Source organism: Gopherus evgoodei, chromosome 6, assembly GCF_007399415.2.
Source record: "Gopherus evgoodei ecotype Sinaloan lineage chromosome 6, rGopEvg1_v1.p, whole genome shotgun sequence".
NCBI classification, from domain to species: Eukaryota; Metazoa; Chordata; order Testudines; family Testudinidae; genus Gopherus; species Gopherus evgoodei.
Window position 1 is genome coordinate 104,157,453 of NC_044327.1, and position 16,497 is coordinate 104,173,949.

Genomic DNA, 16,497 nt, shown 5'->3' on the forward strand with positions numbered 1-16,497 from the left:
TTAGCTGCGAACTTGTAAATATAGAAAAGGAGGGAACTTTTATTTTTATTTTAGTTTTATTTTTCTATATTCCAAACGCTTATTTAGTGAAATAGTCCTGAAGATATAATAATTCTACATATGGCGCTTTTATTTCACATAATATTTAAGAAAAAAAGACAAAAATCACATAGAATTAGACATATAATTCAAAGACCACGGTACAACCTTTTTCTTCTTTTTTTCCCCTTTTTTCTTTTACTTCAGCAAACAAAAACAAAAAATAGAGTCAAATGACATGAAAAGTGGCAAGTCTTCCGATAATAAATAATAAATTACTTTATACTTTTTGCAATGCAAGAGCAAACCAAAAAAAATTATTTTTTCCTCTTTATTTCCAGAGAGAGAGAGAGAGAGAAACAGTCGTTTAAACCCATAACTATACACATCTTTGGGGGGGAAAGTTCTTGGACGGACACAATTCAAACACAATCCCGAGACGCTTTGTGGCAAAGTAGAGGTATACCTTGTTGCAATGCTTTATAAGTCGGTTTTTAAATAGGAATTCAAAAACCTGTTTTTAAAGTCGCTTCAGACTTCTCCATAGAGGATGGATCTCAGCAAAACCAAAACCCCAGCTACAGTACATGCTATAAGAGACCCAGGAAACAACACCTTAAGAGTCAACTAAAAAAAAAAAAACCATTGCAAACCAATGCAGCTCCTGCTTCCTGCAATGAATCTTTCAGCCATGCGGGGCTAGATTGTCTTTCCTGATGTTGTGAAACCTATTGGAGCTCCTTTTTGCCAAGGAAATGACCAATAAGAAACAGCACCATTCGGATTAGGATGGAGTACAGACAGTCTCTCTAGCTAGGTTTCTTTCTATGTTCAGTCAAATGAAAAGATGCTTCTTTTTTTTCTGAGATCCATAAATACAAATCCTCTACGTTTCAAAAACGTCTTTTCGATGCTCCTGTGATCACTGGATATCATGTGTTTATTTACTCTTTTAAATTATTATTATTCTAGTAAGATCCCATGATTGTCTTCACAGTGTTGCTACCATTTCACCTTGTCATTTATAACAAGACTCCATGCACTTCTGGAGCGTTCTTTGCTAGGTTCATTACAGGTTTATTAAATACTTTTAAGTTTCAGAGTCTCAACGTGACAACTTTCCTGCTCTCTTCAACAGGGGGAAATAATAATAAAAAAATCTGAATTAATTGTTCCTCATGCCTCAATAGGACTGGCTACCATGCTGTTAGGTGTATCTGGGAGCTGAGAGGACATTGATGCTACTTCACTTCCGGTGGAATTGGAACCTGGTCCTCCTTCTGAAAAATTAACCTGCCCAAAAGAAAATAAGGGGAGGGGAGGGGAGGTTACAAATGTAGTTATAGCTATAGGAAGAGAAGAAAAAGAAACACAAATACATAAGCAACATCCACTACAAACGGCATCATCCAAAACCCAATGAAAACAATGGGAGTTTTTCTATTGACTTGAATGACTTTTGAATCAGTCCCCAAATCAATTCACTGAACAAAATTGATTTCTAAAACCAAAACGGGTGCGGGGGAATGATGATAAAAACTGTTATTAATTAGACCTGTTTTCTCAGGTCTTTCAGAGATCTTTGCATTCTAATTGTTTGGGAATTCCCAACAGTATGTTGTAGTCAATTATTTAAGAACGTTATGTGTTTTTTGACATGAAACTGCAAGGCTACTTCCCACTCCCCTTTGTGGTGCATAATACAACAAAAAATGGCACAAGGCTCTATGAGCATAATATGTTTTCTTTTCAACAAGCCATCTTCTTCCTCTAGTGGGATGCGGACTCCATGGGTCCATATTAAATGAGAGTGAATTGGGTAAAAAGGGTAACCAAAGCCACTGAGAATTGGAGATCAGATCTTAGTCTAACAGTGTCCATAGTATGGAGAGTTTAGCATTTCTAATACACCCACAATTCAGTTTGCTCCTTCTTGGTTAGAAGATTCTATGATTAAGGCCCTGCCTACATAGCTGAAATTTGCACCAGCCACTTGAACAGTCACTACACTGTGTCCATGCTACAAAATGTTCCTGAGGCATCCATTTTTCAATCTATATGCTCTATTTTTGGTCAAGATGTCATTAAAAATATAGGGCAAATTTTGCCTCCTGGTTACATCCCAAAACATTGAATTCTGTTGCTGGACTTAGTACCCACCAATGGCCAGTCTATCCCAAGGCTTAAAGATCTTCTGTTCCATTAACCCGTAATAAGTAAAGCAGACAAAGCAGGTCACTGTTTTATTTTGTTGTTGTTTCTTTTTTTTTCCCTGCCTACCGGATAGCTTGGTTTAAGCATGGGGAGTAGAAGATGCTCTAGAACCAAGATGATCTGTATCACAGCATCCACAGAACAGTCTGCTCAATTACAGGGCATTCCAAATGGACATAGCATTCCATTCATTCTTCAGCATCAGAATAAGAGAAAAAACATCATAAAAATGAGTGGGTCACTAAAGGGAAAGATCTAGAAATATACATTGGTGCCTCAAACCTTTATTTTTATTTTCCAAGGAATCATTTTGAAAAATTGCTTGACCAATCAAAAACCTCTATGGTAATATTTCATGATTATTTGTTATCACTGTGAATCACTGAAAAACCATACACAACGTACCTTATTATTTTAAAGATCTGGTTTAAACACACTTAGGCCAGGAAATTGAGTTAAGGTTGAACTTCTGTCCTTAATTCACCTTGTTGAGCCTAAGTATTGCAGATGATATGGTCCCATATGAGCTGCCAAATGACGTAGGCATAAGGAAGTGAGTTAAGAACAGAATTTATTCTTAAATTTCTGTCTTCTTGTTCGTTAAGCCAGTCCATTAATATTGTTTGGCTTTTGCATGTGACTATGTAATAACAATTCCCTTTACAAAATAAGATATAATTTCAGATGGGGTAGATATAAATATCTGCCTAGTGGTACATACTTAAAGAAAGATTTACACTCTCCCACCCTCCCTGTTTTAAGAATCTCATCGGTCTGGCTGACATATTCATATAGTTGAACTCAATTCTGTACTACGTAGGCAAAATGAAAAAAAATGTGGACCCAATGTTAGTAATTGCTGTTGTAAGTTTACAAAGAGTAAAATGATTTGCTTATAGTTTTTAATGCTAATCTTTTCCATAGATTTGCTTTAAAATTTTGTGACTATAATTTTCTTAATTACTATTTCAGACCTTGTTTATGGGTCTGATCCAAAGCCCACTGAAATCAATAGGAGACTTTTTACTGACTTCAAGTGGGCTTTGAATGGAGCCATATAAAATCCATTTTATTCTAAATACTGACATATTGCAATAATGCAAATATAAGGAATGCATTTATAGTCTGGGGTTCATATCTCACAGCACATATACACCAAGTTTAGAGAATACCCAATATTCTGCCCAGTGTATACATTAGCATATTCAGTCTGTGAACTAACACTTACTAGCTGCTGAAAAGCAGGTTGATCTATGTCACTCTGCAATGCGAAGTCACTCAGTACTTTCCAAGGAGGCTGGTAACTCTGCACTTCCACTGGGTTAGCCTGTAAACCCCCATCATGTCTCTCAGGACTAGCAGCCACCATAGGAGTTCCTGTCATCCCTTGAATATTCTGTAAACAACCGACCAAAAGATGTTAATGAGCTTTGTTAACTTTATTGTATATAAGCGCTGAGTCAATAAACTGCTATTCTATCTTATCTATACAGTCGCCTGTATTTACATAGTTAATCTACTGTGAATGTCTTACCCTATTCTACTATAGGTCAGCCTATTTCTGCATTTATCACACTGGAAGCTTACTTTCTTTCTCCTTAATCCTTGTATTTCTTCATGCCCGGTTGCCTAAAAGGTTATTAACTACTTACACCAAATACCACTGCCTGGCGATGCATGCATAGCAAGGAACAAGAAAGGGTTAACCACCCTGGGTTTATATTTTGCATCCATGCTGGCTTTCTGTGTGACCTTAGCTGGATCGCATAACCTCTATGCTACCAACCTCGGGTGCCTGAGTAGCTTTAGAAAAACCTTTGTGTATTCTAAATGCTACGGCTGTTATGTACAAAATGACTCGGAGCCTTGAGGAACAGTGTGCTGATAACATTGTGTTTTATTGCATTCTAACACGGCAAAATGAATCTCCTTAAATTCCATTTAACTAGGCAGCCTTATGAATTCATAGTCTTTTTAAGGTCAGTCAATATACTGAATATAGAGGGAATAAGTAGCTGCTTGTGTCTTTCACCAACAGAAGTTGGTCCAATAAAAGATATTACCTCACCCACCTTGTCCCTTCTTGAAAGATTCAAGCGGGGGGAGAAGGGGGAAAGATTGCAAAATGGAGCAAGGCAACTTGTTTTGCTAAATCTTGCAACTTAAACGCGAGACAGCTTGTTTGCATCACGTGTGCATATGCACATGTATGTAACGCTGAAATTACTGTGACTAGGATGACAAATCAAACCTCTCCTTTGCATTTGTCTTCTCCTACATTGGGTGCAGTTGCTAACCTATACCAATATGCACGTTATAATATAGAAAGTGCTAAGAAAATGCATCAGATTTGTGTTTTTGACTCCCCCATTGACGAGGGGAAATGCGTCTTTTCCAGTTAAGGAGTCCATCGCATTTGCAAAATAAATATTACACAATGCTCGTCTTAATTACCTCCCCTAAACTCTTCGGGTCACAATTCACATTTACTCTAATGCATCCTGAATCCTTAGCCCCACCAAAAGGCGTGTCCGCTTGAGCAGGCGGTGTAATCCTCTTGCTATGGTCTATTTTAATTGCATTGACAACAGAATACGTGAATAATATTTACAGTAATCTGAAGGCAAACCAACTTGTACCACATCTGTACTTTTTTAAAATGGAGCTCTCATATAATCAGCGGCATTTATCTGCCCAGACAAAACCCAACCCCAAAGAAGGCTGGTCAGAGGTGGTCTCGGTACAATTTCAAGATCAAAGGATCATTTCGACTTCAGGAAGGAACGTTCCATTAGGATCACAGGCTGCAGCCACTTACCGTTTTGTCATTGGGCTGCTGTTGCTGAAGCTGCTTCATCATGATGCTCCTTTTTTTGTCCTTGCATCGCTTGTTTTGAAACCAGACCCTGATGACCCTCGGGCTGAGGCCAGTCATTTCCACCAGTTGCTCCTTCATAAGCGCGTCGGGTCTGGGGTTGGCAGCGTAGCAGGTCCTCAAGGTGTGAAGCTGTTTCTCATTAAGCACAGTCCGGACTCGGGTGGTCTTCTCCGGCTGCTTGTGGACGTGGGGTCGAAGAGCGGGCTGTCTGGCAGAGATAGGTTCTGCTGCAAAGGAAGGGGGGAGGAACGAACAGGATCCCCATAAGTAAGAGGCAGAGAATCTACAGAGAGTCAGGGCGTTCTGGGGTAGATCCTTACTGAAAAGGCCATTAAGGCATTCAGCTGAGTTCTTGTCCTTATCTCTCCCCTACCAGCTGATGGAATCACACCACAATCGGCATTTTTTACTGTACAGACAAATAATCGGGGTGGGAGGACAACAAACAAACTGAAGATCAACCCTGTATTATCTCTGACAGACAAGGAATATTCTACTTCATAACAGGCAAGGCGTGGGGGGGGGGAGTATTTATTCACGGAGAAACCACAAAAGTGGATAGTTAGCTTAAAAGTTTTAAATGGGAGCACTTTGCATAATTCGTGTGCCTGCCTGTTGTATGTAGACTTTATCACAACAGTGGCCTGAGACCTTGAGCACAATTACATGCACCGGCTACCAACAGTTTTATACTACTGCTCCAAAACAAAGCAAACCTATTCATTGGAGAAAACCTTGTATGTGAAAGGCACATCCCAAGAGAAGAGGCTGTTTGTGAAAGGAGAGGTTCAAGGTGAATTTATGTCACTGTGTCCCTTAAAAATCTAAAGGTATTGCAAAATCATAAAAGGGGAAGGGAAAGCATGGCGGTTGGGACATGCAACCAAATGGACATTGTCAATCGAAAGTTAGAAATACATCGTTTTACTGATAGTGCATAGATTCATTTTTTTCTTCAGAAATTAAATTCACTAGAATAGCTTAAATGTCACTTGGCCAAAAATAAAGGGTAAACATTACTAAAAGCTTGGCCAAGGAGTGTTCAATTTTGTCCTGTAAAATCGGGTTTCTGTTTCTCCGTGGACACAACAAAACAGCAAAGACATTCGATGAAGACCGAACAAGATCCCCCAATACTGGTAATTTTGTAACTGCAGACACAATATTCCTCATAAAACATGCACAAATATGCTTGAAGGGATATGCATAATCTGTCCAAAATTCTGGAATGATTAGCTATTTGTTTCTCTGCTATATATACATAGGTCACTTGAAAACTGTTCAAAAGAGGCAGCTATGCCCGTAGAAAGGTGGCTGGGTTTGTAAATATCCCTTAGCGTTAGTTACCTGAATAGCAGTTCTCCATTCCAATCTTGTGTTGTTTGTTTGTCCGTGAAAGCTGTTCCCCTTCCTAAAGCTCAGTTTCTATAAATAACTACTGCACAGGCAGAAAACTAAAAGTGTAAGTAAACCTCTATGTTGGATCGAGTCTAAAGTTGCAACGCGGAGTTTAAGATGAAATTCTCATCAAATCACATAAAACGTTTCAAGAAGGCAGAATCACTTTAAAAAGGCAATTAGTGAAGATTAGCTTGTTGACAGTTTTAAATTACAGCCTAAGTGCTCGTCTGTAGTTATTAAGTCTATCCCTTTTCGGACCCCCTTTCTACCAATGTTTTAAAATAACCTGTTCCAAATGTTTTGGGGGCAGTTGGGGGGGGGAGAAGGGGTAAATGGAAAGGTATTTGTGATTTAATACAGAAGTACTATATACACATTAGATTACCTATGTAGCTATCTATCTAACCAATCCACTTTCAAAAGAGGAAACTTATGCCCCAAAGGGTCCACTGATTCTCCCAGGGCTCTCATCAGACAAATGCACATGCAATATCTTAGGTATGTACTTTCAGCGAATCACTAGATTTCGAAGGTTTTAATACTGGCTTATATGTGTGTGTGCACAAATATGTATATAAACACGAGATTATATACACCTATAATGTATTAATGTGTTTATATAAATACATACATATAATGTTTTAGAGAGAGATATAAAATGATATGCTTTCGGATATATACATGGGTGTACATAGATATAGACAGGTGTGTGTATACCTGTTCTGTTGTCATATGAGCTGTTATATTGTCATCTATGTACGCATATATGGATAGTTATATGTGTGTGGTTATAGCATTTCTATAGGCAGGCTCCTCCATATAGAGATCTACAACTATGCCTGGCTCTACACAGCACACACGTGTTCTATAGAACACGCCAGACGCATGCATGCACATATATGGCTACAGGGCTGTACAGTACACACACACACAGAGGCAGAGGAATGAAGAAAGGGCTGGAACAAAGCCCTGGCCGCTCTCGCTGCAGAACCGATAGATGCATAGAGTGGCTGTGGCCTGCAGTCGCAGCAGCTCCCTCCCTCTCTCTCTCTCTCTGGACTGGAGGAGTACCTGCCATCTGCAGCGGTCTGGCGGGATGAAGGGGGCTGAGCGGGTCCCCTGCTCCCAGGCTGGCCCTCTCCACCACGTCGTGGTCGGCTCGGCAGAAGAGGCCGTCGTCCCGCAGCGCGAACTCGTCCCCTGGGATGAGCTGGCGGCTGCAGGCCACGCAGCGGAAACACTCGATGTGATACACCTTGGAGCGGGCGCGCATCACGAAGTCGTTCTTGCTGAAGCCGATGCTGCACTTGGCGCACTTGATGCCGTATAACCTGAGCAGGGCCCGGCCCAGAGACAAGAAGGAGAAAAGAGGTTTCACCCCCAGTCGTGTGCAGCCCCCCGGCCCTGCTCCACTCGCCACACGCCGCCCGCTAGTTAAACAAGCCTTTACAGCACAGAAGCTGGAAGGAGAAAGGAATAAAACGGATTCAGTTACCGCCAATGCCTAGATCTCGCCGCTGTAAAAGGCTGCAGAGCTCAGACGACCCCGCAAGCACCACTGCGGGGGGGGGGGCAAACACAAAACCTCAGGAAGAATTTTCCTAACCCCTCTCCTGCCTCACAGCCTGAGCCGCCCAGCAACGGGGGTGGCGGGGGGGGGGGCACCGGGCGCTCTCACACTGGGCTCAGGGCACGTTGGCTGCCCCCACGCTGCTCCAGAGCTGTAGCAACCCGCTTGTGTATAATATGTAAAATAAAGGCTGGCTCCGATGACAGAGAGAGTGACACCCATTGCACAAACACAAACCTATTAGCCTCTTTTTTTTTTTTTGAATGAAACCTTCAGCAGTTTTGCCGCCTCCTGCACACTAGGGTTTCCAGTAGCTAGAGTTTTACTTTTCCCTTCTCAGGACACCGAAGGAAGAACTTTTCTGGGCACTACAGGTATCAAGATTCTTTCTACCTTCCGCCTTCTTTCTGTCGCGTAACTTTTCTATTAAAATACGTTTTAAATGCTGCAGCGTTCCAGCCTTTCTCCTAGTTCAATCTTTTCACTCTCGCCACCAGCACCACCTTAAGCTGAACGCTAAAGCCTTCAAACACAAACGAAAGGAAAACTTCCTTACTGATATTTCAATAGAGCAAATCATCGCCTCTTTGTTTTATACATCTTTAATAGCTACTGTGTTGTAGCTTGAGTCCTCTTCGATATGGAAAGGGGGACATTTCAGGTAGCAGTATCTATCTACATAGACACAGATATATTTCTATTAGCTGTAGTCCTGAGTCATATTTCACAGCTTCACGGAGTATCGGCTCAAACTGAATATTATTTAGCTAACCTCTTTGATTAACAAGACAAGTTAGTATAATTCTAAAAATATGTGCCCATATACGTGTTCACACACTCCTAAATAGTTTACAATATATACACACAGAAACTCTTCCAAATACCCTCTATAATGCACAGAATCTCTTTGTTGTGTGTATGTCTACACACACACACATAGTAACACCTTATTTGTGTGTGCATGTATAGCAGAGTGTGTGTCACACACAATGTATTCAATTTCTACTCACATCTAACACTTCTGAATTATAAGATCTCATGAAAAATAATGATTAAACGGCTCGACCTCCAAATATTATAGCTTAATAGGTACAGGAGTTATTTTTTGCGCATATGCTTGACAATTTCATATTTGCTCAGCGTCTAATTCAAGGTCGCCTAGCACAGATTGTACACTTTTTATTTTAAATAATTTGAACAAATGAAGTTTGTTTTGCAGAAACTTTTCAAAGTTGCAATTATTTGCTCATTTCCCCTACTCAATGAAATTCACATAGGAACAAAACGACCAGATCACACTCCTAAACATTTTCTCTCTTTTGAAACTGGGAAAGAGTCAAAGAAGAATGTTAAAAAATAAATAAAATAAAATAAAAACACCGCTCCCAGATAAGTTTAAAAGTAAAGCTAAGAACAGAGTGGATTGTTCTCAACATTGCAAAACTTGGAGAACAATTTCACAACGTGGCTTTAAGGACCCAACTATTTATAAGTGCATTGGAGGAACTCAAGTGGTTTGTTCTAATTCGGAATTAAAATGAATCTACAAAGGTATCTTTAGAGTGATATTTATTCCCGAAATTTTCTGTAACAATGTTTTGGCCATATAGCATAGGTAATGCACAAAGTTCTGCTATACATAAACCTAGCAGATGACACCAAAGGCTAGCAATAGATAAACATGACCCAACAGCGCAAATAATAAACACCCCCAAAGTTCTGCTTTGGTTTCGCTATAGTGTTAGGATTGGCAACTCTCACATTTTATCAGTTACCAGATTTTAATGTGAGGAAGGAAGCAGTTCCATTATCTAAATATACCCAATTGTTCGCGAACAGATGATGGGCAATTTGATCTGCTCTGTCTAATTCATCAGCACAGATAAGATAAGAAAGAAAAGGCAGTCAGATATCACCAAGGAGTTAATATTTAAAAAGATTACTTGCCAGTTATTTTAGCAAAGAAACATTGTAGTCTATCTTTTACCCTTACAAAAAAAGGATCTTCCTTCAGAATAGAATTGTAAACTTCAACTTCTTTTTTTTAATAGGCCCTGCTGTAAATAGGTTTATTTGTCCGTTCATTTTTTTTTACTGCATACATGTTTGAAGTGTCTTCATTCTGTATATGATTTTGCCTTCCTGTAACTCATACAACAAACACACAGAGATGCAGGTATGTGTTTAAAAGCGATCAGCTCTGTGCCTGAATAGCTGTACTATTTAAATATATATTTAGATGCTATCCTGCTTTGTTAGGACCACAGCACACATTGCAGGAAATTGTGCTTTACCAGGAGAAGTCCTTACAAACCCTAGCTATTCCTGACTTTGAGTGTTTTATATTTTTCATTTTAATTTATGGAATAAACTTGACTAGAACTTTTCCCCTTGTACCTTTGGAGAACTAACTTTTTGTTTTTTACAAAACAAAATAAAACAAAACAAAACAGCCCTCTCCCTCTGTCTGTCTCTATATACAGTAAAATCTAACCAAATAATCAAACAGCGTAAATGGCGTACCTGATATAATCTCTTTTACAGTAGGTTTTGCCATCCCTAACAAAGCACGTACAGGTCTCGTCCAAATACTGATTACACTCTGCACACTTCAAACACGCCGCATGCCATTCCAAATCCGGAGAAACCCTCAGAATATACTGATCGTGAATTTGATTGCCGCAACCAACACATAGGGAAATCAGACGTTTTTCTGAAATGAAAATAAATACATGATTGACTAACCGTTTACTCTCCTACAGAGATAAACACACTTTTAGTGTCGATCCCTTATAGGGCTTACTCTGGGAGGTTTAGATTTTTTTTAAAAGAGCATTGCACTTTTGGAGGGTAATTGAAGTGTTCCATCAAAACCTTGCCTCATTTAGAAAGGAGGCGGGGAACGTATGTTAAAATGCAGATGTGAACAGCCTTCGGTGTGAGCTTCTAATTTTGCAAGCCTTGCACACAACCCAAACTCCCTCGTTTTGCATTTTTCTTCGCTCCAGGGGAAATCATTTTATATATAAATTAAAAAGGGGTTGGCTGGAAGCGTTGGGAACTGAACGCGTGGATGTTTAAACCCCTCTCCCGTATAACACAGGGCTCGATATTGTGAGCAAGCTTAGACAGCATTCCAGTTGTCACTTGTTCTCCTTCGCAAGCCTAATGCTAATTCGCCTAAATGGGCTAGATGCTGTATACTCAGGCAGACCCACTGGAGTCTAAGGCGAAGATAGCTAAATCTCCAGGGCAGAGGTACCATTAAAAATCCCGCCTGCGACCCAAACTTTAAAGGCGCACAGGACCCAAGGCTATGGAAAAACAAGGATAAGAGGTTAAAACACAGCAAGCATGCAGGCATGGCAACAAAGGCACCTTCTCTACCATTCCAGGGAAGTTCAGATGAGCAGCTCATAGCAGCTCCCTGTCTGACACGAGTACAACAGACAGCACATTGATTCCAACAACGGTAAAAAAAAAAAAATCCTCCTTACTTTTTGGTGGGTCTCCCATGTCTCCCATATCTGTAAGAGGGGGTATTGTCCACAGTGGAATGGTGGTGTGCGCTTTCGTTTTAAGACCCCAAAGTAGGTTTTAAAGCGGTTGCTAAAAAGAAAAGCAGAGCGTGAGATCTGGGCAGCAGCCGGGCTGCAGAGGCGCTGCTGGCCGGGCGGCACTGCCCTCTCTCGCGCTGCCGGGCAGTCCAGTTTTGCCCGTGTGCTGGGACTGGAAGAGGCGCTGCGGAGCCGGACTCAGCGCTGATCGGGCACTAGTCTCTTCCTTATCTCTTACTCAAACTTCTCTGCTCCAACTCGGCTAGATCTCCATTGGCCTGACGTAACGCGCGGGGACGTCAAGCCTGTCCTGCGCGGATTGGTGGAAGGCAGCGCAGAGCAGCTGTTCTGATTATCATATTTCAGTCGCTGTAGCCTTGCAATGCTGTTGCAGCGGCTCGCGGGTAACTTTCCCACTCCTCATTTGTGTTCCCCTTTAGATTTTATTCTTTCCACTCGTCCTCGGGTCTCCTTCCGAGCGCCCCTGGTACCCTTCACTTTACAGTACTGTCTTTGCTCCATTTCTTGCTGCGCTTGTCAGATACCCCTCCCCCACTGAACTTTTTTTTATGGGAGGGGGGGTTGTGGCTATTTACATTTCGCTATTTATAATTCCATATTTTGGGGGGTGGCTCCAGCTATCTGTCTTTGCCAGGCAGCAGAATTTGACCCAGTTAGATGAGGGGCTCACCTACTTTTGTCAGAGGATAAAAAGAAATACTCGCTGTATGAAGCCACATATACAAGGTTTAATTGTCTTTCCCATTCTCCTTTTCCCTCTTGCAACTGTGAATAACTGCCTTATGGATTTCTGCTAAACACGAGATCGAAGAAGATGATACAAATATTACCTTAAACTGGTCCTCAAAATCTATCCTTTCTATTTTTCCCCCTTTTCAAACCCTTTTTACTTCTCCTTTAGTTTAAGCCGAAGTTTAGGTCTATCCACTTTCATCGGTTCGACAATAATGGATATACAAGTACAGTAAAGCTCAGAGAGTTTCTCTTCGTGGCAAACGTACTAATTTACGCCCCCCCCCCGTAATTCTACCCCCTTTTTACTATGTTTTGTCTGGATTTACAGCAGTGCAAATGCTGGAGGTAATATAAGTCTTTAAATGTACCTCTTCTTTGAGAAATGTGGAGCATTTCATTAAGTTACTCAAGGAAACTAAAATATAAGAAATATTGTGTAGCTGGTCCCCAATGATATTGTTTGTGATTTTTCAGTTATGCACATCGGTACACAGGCACTCCTAAAACTAAAGTCTTTGTAACTTTAGGGCCATGGAACCTTCCGAAACCAATTTCAGTGACCCCTTCAGGGGCTGCTGGCTTAATAATTTGACTCTCAATTATTTAAAGCTTTCAAATCTAGTAAAACACGTTCATATTTTTAAAGTTTAAGGAACTCATTTCTTTATATCTTTGCAAAATTCAGGCTTTGAGCATACTATGACCTGAGCCTCTCTTAGTTGTTAAATATGTGAAGCTGTATCCTCCTCATACCGTTATAACTCCACTATGCAAAATGAAACAATACCTTATATAATTCTTCTAGGGTTTGTTTGGAACCCGCTTCTGTCTCGTTCTATATGGGTTCTTATACCGCCATCATCACTTTATTATCTAAGCGACTTCCAGCTGGAGGCTTCTAAACTATGTTTATCAGCTAAATGTTTTCTCCCCCGCCCCCAGCGTCCCTTTCTTTTGAAGGAAACTGACACTGCAAGAGTTTGGATGAAAGAAAAAAAAAACAACGGTCCAGCTAGACTATATATACACACACATGGAAATTGTGTTGCAATGGAATGGTCAAAACGTTATTCAATTTAAAAGTGATGATTATCATGCTATTACTAAGCAAACGATCTCGTAGGAATCCTAGCTTAGGCTGAAAGATGTTTTCATTTGCAATGTGGAGGGTGTAGGTAAATCTAATAGAAAGGGAATCGAAGGTTCGTGTAAAGATACTAAGATGACTGGCTTGGTAGGAGTTCAAGATGTCAGAAGACAAAGATGTTGTAAATACACACACTTCGCATATTTAACATTTAAATGAACAGTTGAAGTTGCAACTGGGTGACCATTTAATTCTTCTCGAAACCCGCGAGGTTTTATTTATTTAATTTTTAAAAAATTACCCCCGCCCCACATTGCGGTGTTTTCGCTCTGTAGCCCAACAAGCAATGACCAAGAATTATTGCTGATAGCAATTCCAAACAAACAAGCTGGCATGGGGTTGGGGCAAACTTTTAATAATGGGCGATTTCACATGAGTACACTTATTTTGTGCACAACTCACACACATATTGTAAGCAACTATCACCCACCATGAGATCTGGTAGGAGACATTCCATAACTGAATATTAAATATATACATCAAACCTATAGTCAGTTCAGGGTGGGGAGAGTCATCCTCACTGTGAGAGTTTTGTCTGGGACACTCCTGGGGAGATATCAGGCCATTGCACAGGGACTGTAAAATAAAAAGTGTAACATGGAAATATCGCAGTAAAAATACTAGCACGATCATTTGTTAACCTTCGCGCTCACATTTTGTCTTATCACTGATTTATTCTCCTTTTCAGACCTCTTTCTTTCTCCATCCTTATACCATTTCAACCATTACCCATGAACAAACCAACCAACCAAACGAAGCAAGAAAACCCACTCACACGCTTTAAAAATGTGGCTGTTGCAGATTAAATCTAGCAGTGATTAGCCGTTTAGACAATATTTTTAATACACGATCGCAACAGCGACCTCTTGTGTTCAAAAGAGGCATTTATCCCCCTAATGTCACAAGCGCAGGCACATTTTTTGACCTTTTGTGAATTTCTACGTCGGGTCAAAAATAATTCCTTATTGAAAGTGCCATACTAATGAACCTCCTCGGGGAGCAAATAAATGGAAGACCTTGATGGACCACGCATACAAAAACACGTGTAACTTTAAAAATGTGCCCGATCTTAATTATAAACATCAAGGGGGTTTACAAGTGACTTTAATATAGAGGGGTCTTTTCTGGGCCGGGCCCATGTGTTCTTTTCCCAGAGATGATCTGTATTCTTCTCCATTTGTCTAAACACGAAGAGGATTACAATCAGGAGTCCATTTCTGAAATACTGCTTCTGTTTTCCAGTGGAACAGCATTGTTTGTTTGAAAATAACCCAATCTGGTTTTAATTCTATTACTACCACCACCCCTCTTTTTTTTTTTGGAAATACTTCTGGCGGAGGTGATTGAATTTTAAGCTTGATCTTTGTAAATGATGTGCGGTAAGCGAGAAACCTGTCTCCGCCCAACAAATCAGGATTGGGAAGGAAAGGAGGGATTTGAGGCTTTGATCAAGCTTCCCTCTCCCCCCCCCACCAGCTACTGATTTGCTTACTGTGTATTCGATTCGCGTTCCTGTGAAGGCAAAGCTCTATATTTAGCCAGCATCAGAATCGGGTTTAAGGGAGTGGAATAATGAGTGGAACTGCCAGTTTCAATGAGTAAGGTATTTAGAGGAAAAAGGCTGCCGCAGGATCTCTTTTATGATACCAATAGACACGTGATTGGGAAGACATAAAACAGGATTTGTACGTATTTTAGACACTTCCGAAAATCTGTTATTTCTGTTTGTTCCTTGTACTTTTATTTCCTTATTTATTTACTTGGGGAGGGGGGAAGGGGGAGAGGGGTCGTCTTCTGACAAGTGTATGGCAATACAAGCAATCAATAGCTTTCACCACGGTCAGGGACTCCGTTGAGATTATGTGCATTTAAAAGAAGCAGCGATTAACCCTTTACATTCCATAAAGAATGTGTATCTATTTATACATACAAAGGCACAGGTATGTATTTTGATAGCGGTAAAACTGCAGTAGATGCATCCACTAAACAAAATAATTACAGCACTTGTCTCAGAAGACAACATCACCGTTGTTGTTTTTTTTAAATATATATCTCCACGAATGTAAGGGCAGCCAGTCATTTTGATTTTAGTAAAGGGATGCGGTAATTTAATTCACAACTGGACTTTGAGCCTGAACTTGAATTGTGCAGACACTGCGTTGAATCCTTGTTATATTTTTAATGAATGAGACTTGCCTTTTAAAATGCTAGACCGATCACCGGATCTAATCTAGTCTTTCGGCGTAAATGTACGAGACTAACGTTTGTATTGACATTCTATTTTATTCAGACGGTAGAGGAAAGTCTCCGCAGAGACAATGTTTGATTCTTTGCTATAGATTAGATTCTCGCGGAGTATATTTGTGTTTCACTACAACACTCCCGTAAAATACACATGCGGAGAGAGTTATCCGACAGTTTATTCAAGCCTTAAGAATTGACAGTGTGGACTAAGGTCAGTTTAAAACTTTTCTGTAACGCTTGGGACCAGACAGACGATTCTAAAACAGAGCGGATTGAATCTGTCGAGGGGATTTGGACTCCCGAAGGTTCAAATTTATTTTAATTGCATCATGGAATCCGGGATGTGAATCAGGCTTGTGCCAATGAAACATGCTGAGAAAGGGTTTTTGTAATATTGAAATACAAAACAATGCAGCGGAGAAATCAATCATGAAATTTATTAGATTCTCCGGAGAATAGGGCTTGATTCTCCAGAGGAGTGCGATCTTTAATCTTCAAGCCCTGGCGCTGAATGTTCAGAAGAAATGTACCATATCAGCACTAAATCTATCAAAACACAAGAAAAACTGTTAGTGGCTTTCTGGAAGCTTAGAGCCTTCTCGAGTTAATAATACAATACGGTTTATTAAATCGTCCAACCACTTAAAGAAGTAACATCCCTTCCCTACCAGATCTGACAGCTTTAAATCTA

The 16,497-nt window shown here is 40.4% G+C and overlaps 1 protein-coding gene across 2 annotated transcripts; it reads right to left on the reverse strand.

Annotated features, from left to right (window-relative positions):
• Nucleotides 1-1,029: 1,029 nt before the first annotated feature.
• Nucleotides 1,030-11,798, reverse strand: ISL1 (ISL LIM homeobox 1). 2 transcript variants are annotated; one of them, XR_004000940.1, is made up of 7 exons: nucleotides 11,600-11,798; nucleotides 10,626-10,815; nucleotides 7,604-7,863; nucleotides 5,072-5,358; nucleotides 3,482-3,649; nucleotides 2,659-2,780; nucleotides 1,295-1,332 (listed from the first exon to the last, which is right to left on the reverse strand). XR_004000940.1 is itself a non-coding variant. In XM_030566875.1 (6 exons), the coding sequence occupies exons 1-6, from the start codon at nucleotides 11,625-11,627 to the stop codon at nucleotides 1,216-1,218; spliced, it is 1,050 nt and encodes a 349-aa protein (XP_030422735.1). In that variant the 5' UTR covers nucleotides 11,628-11,798; the 3' UTR covers nucleotides 1,030-1,215. The 2 variants fall into 2 exon arrangements, 1 of the variants encoding a protein (XP_030422735.1); XM_030566875.1 differs by lacking the exon at nucleotides 2,659-2,780 and having other exon boundaries at nucleotides 1,030-1,332.
• Nucleotides 11,799-16,497: the final 4,699 nt, after the last annotated feature.

Coding starts and splice junctions, on each gene's coding strand:
- ISL1 (XM_030566875.1), bottom strand. CDS start 11,627: ATGGGAGACATGGGAGACCCACCAAAAA. Junction 5,359..7,603: donor CAGACCGCTGCAGATGGCAG/GTACTCCTCCAG, acceptor CTTCCTTTGCAG/CAGAACCTATCTCTGCCAGA. Junction 1,333..3,481: donor AACCTGCTTTTCAGCAGCTA/GTAAGTGTTAGT, acceptor TCTTTTGGGCAG/GTTAATTTTTCAGAAGGAGG.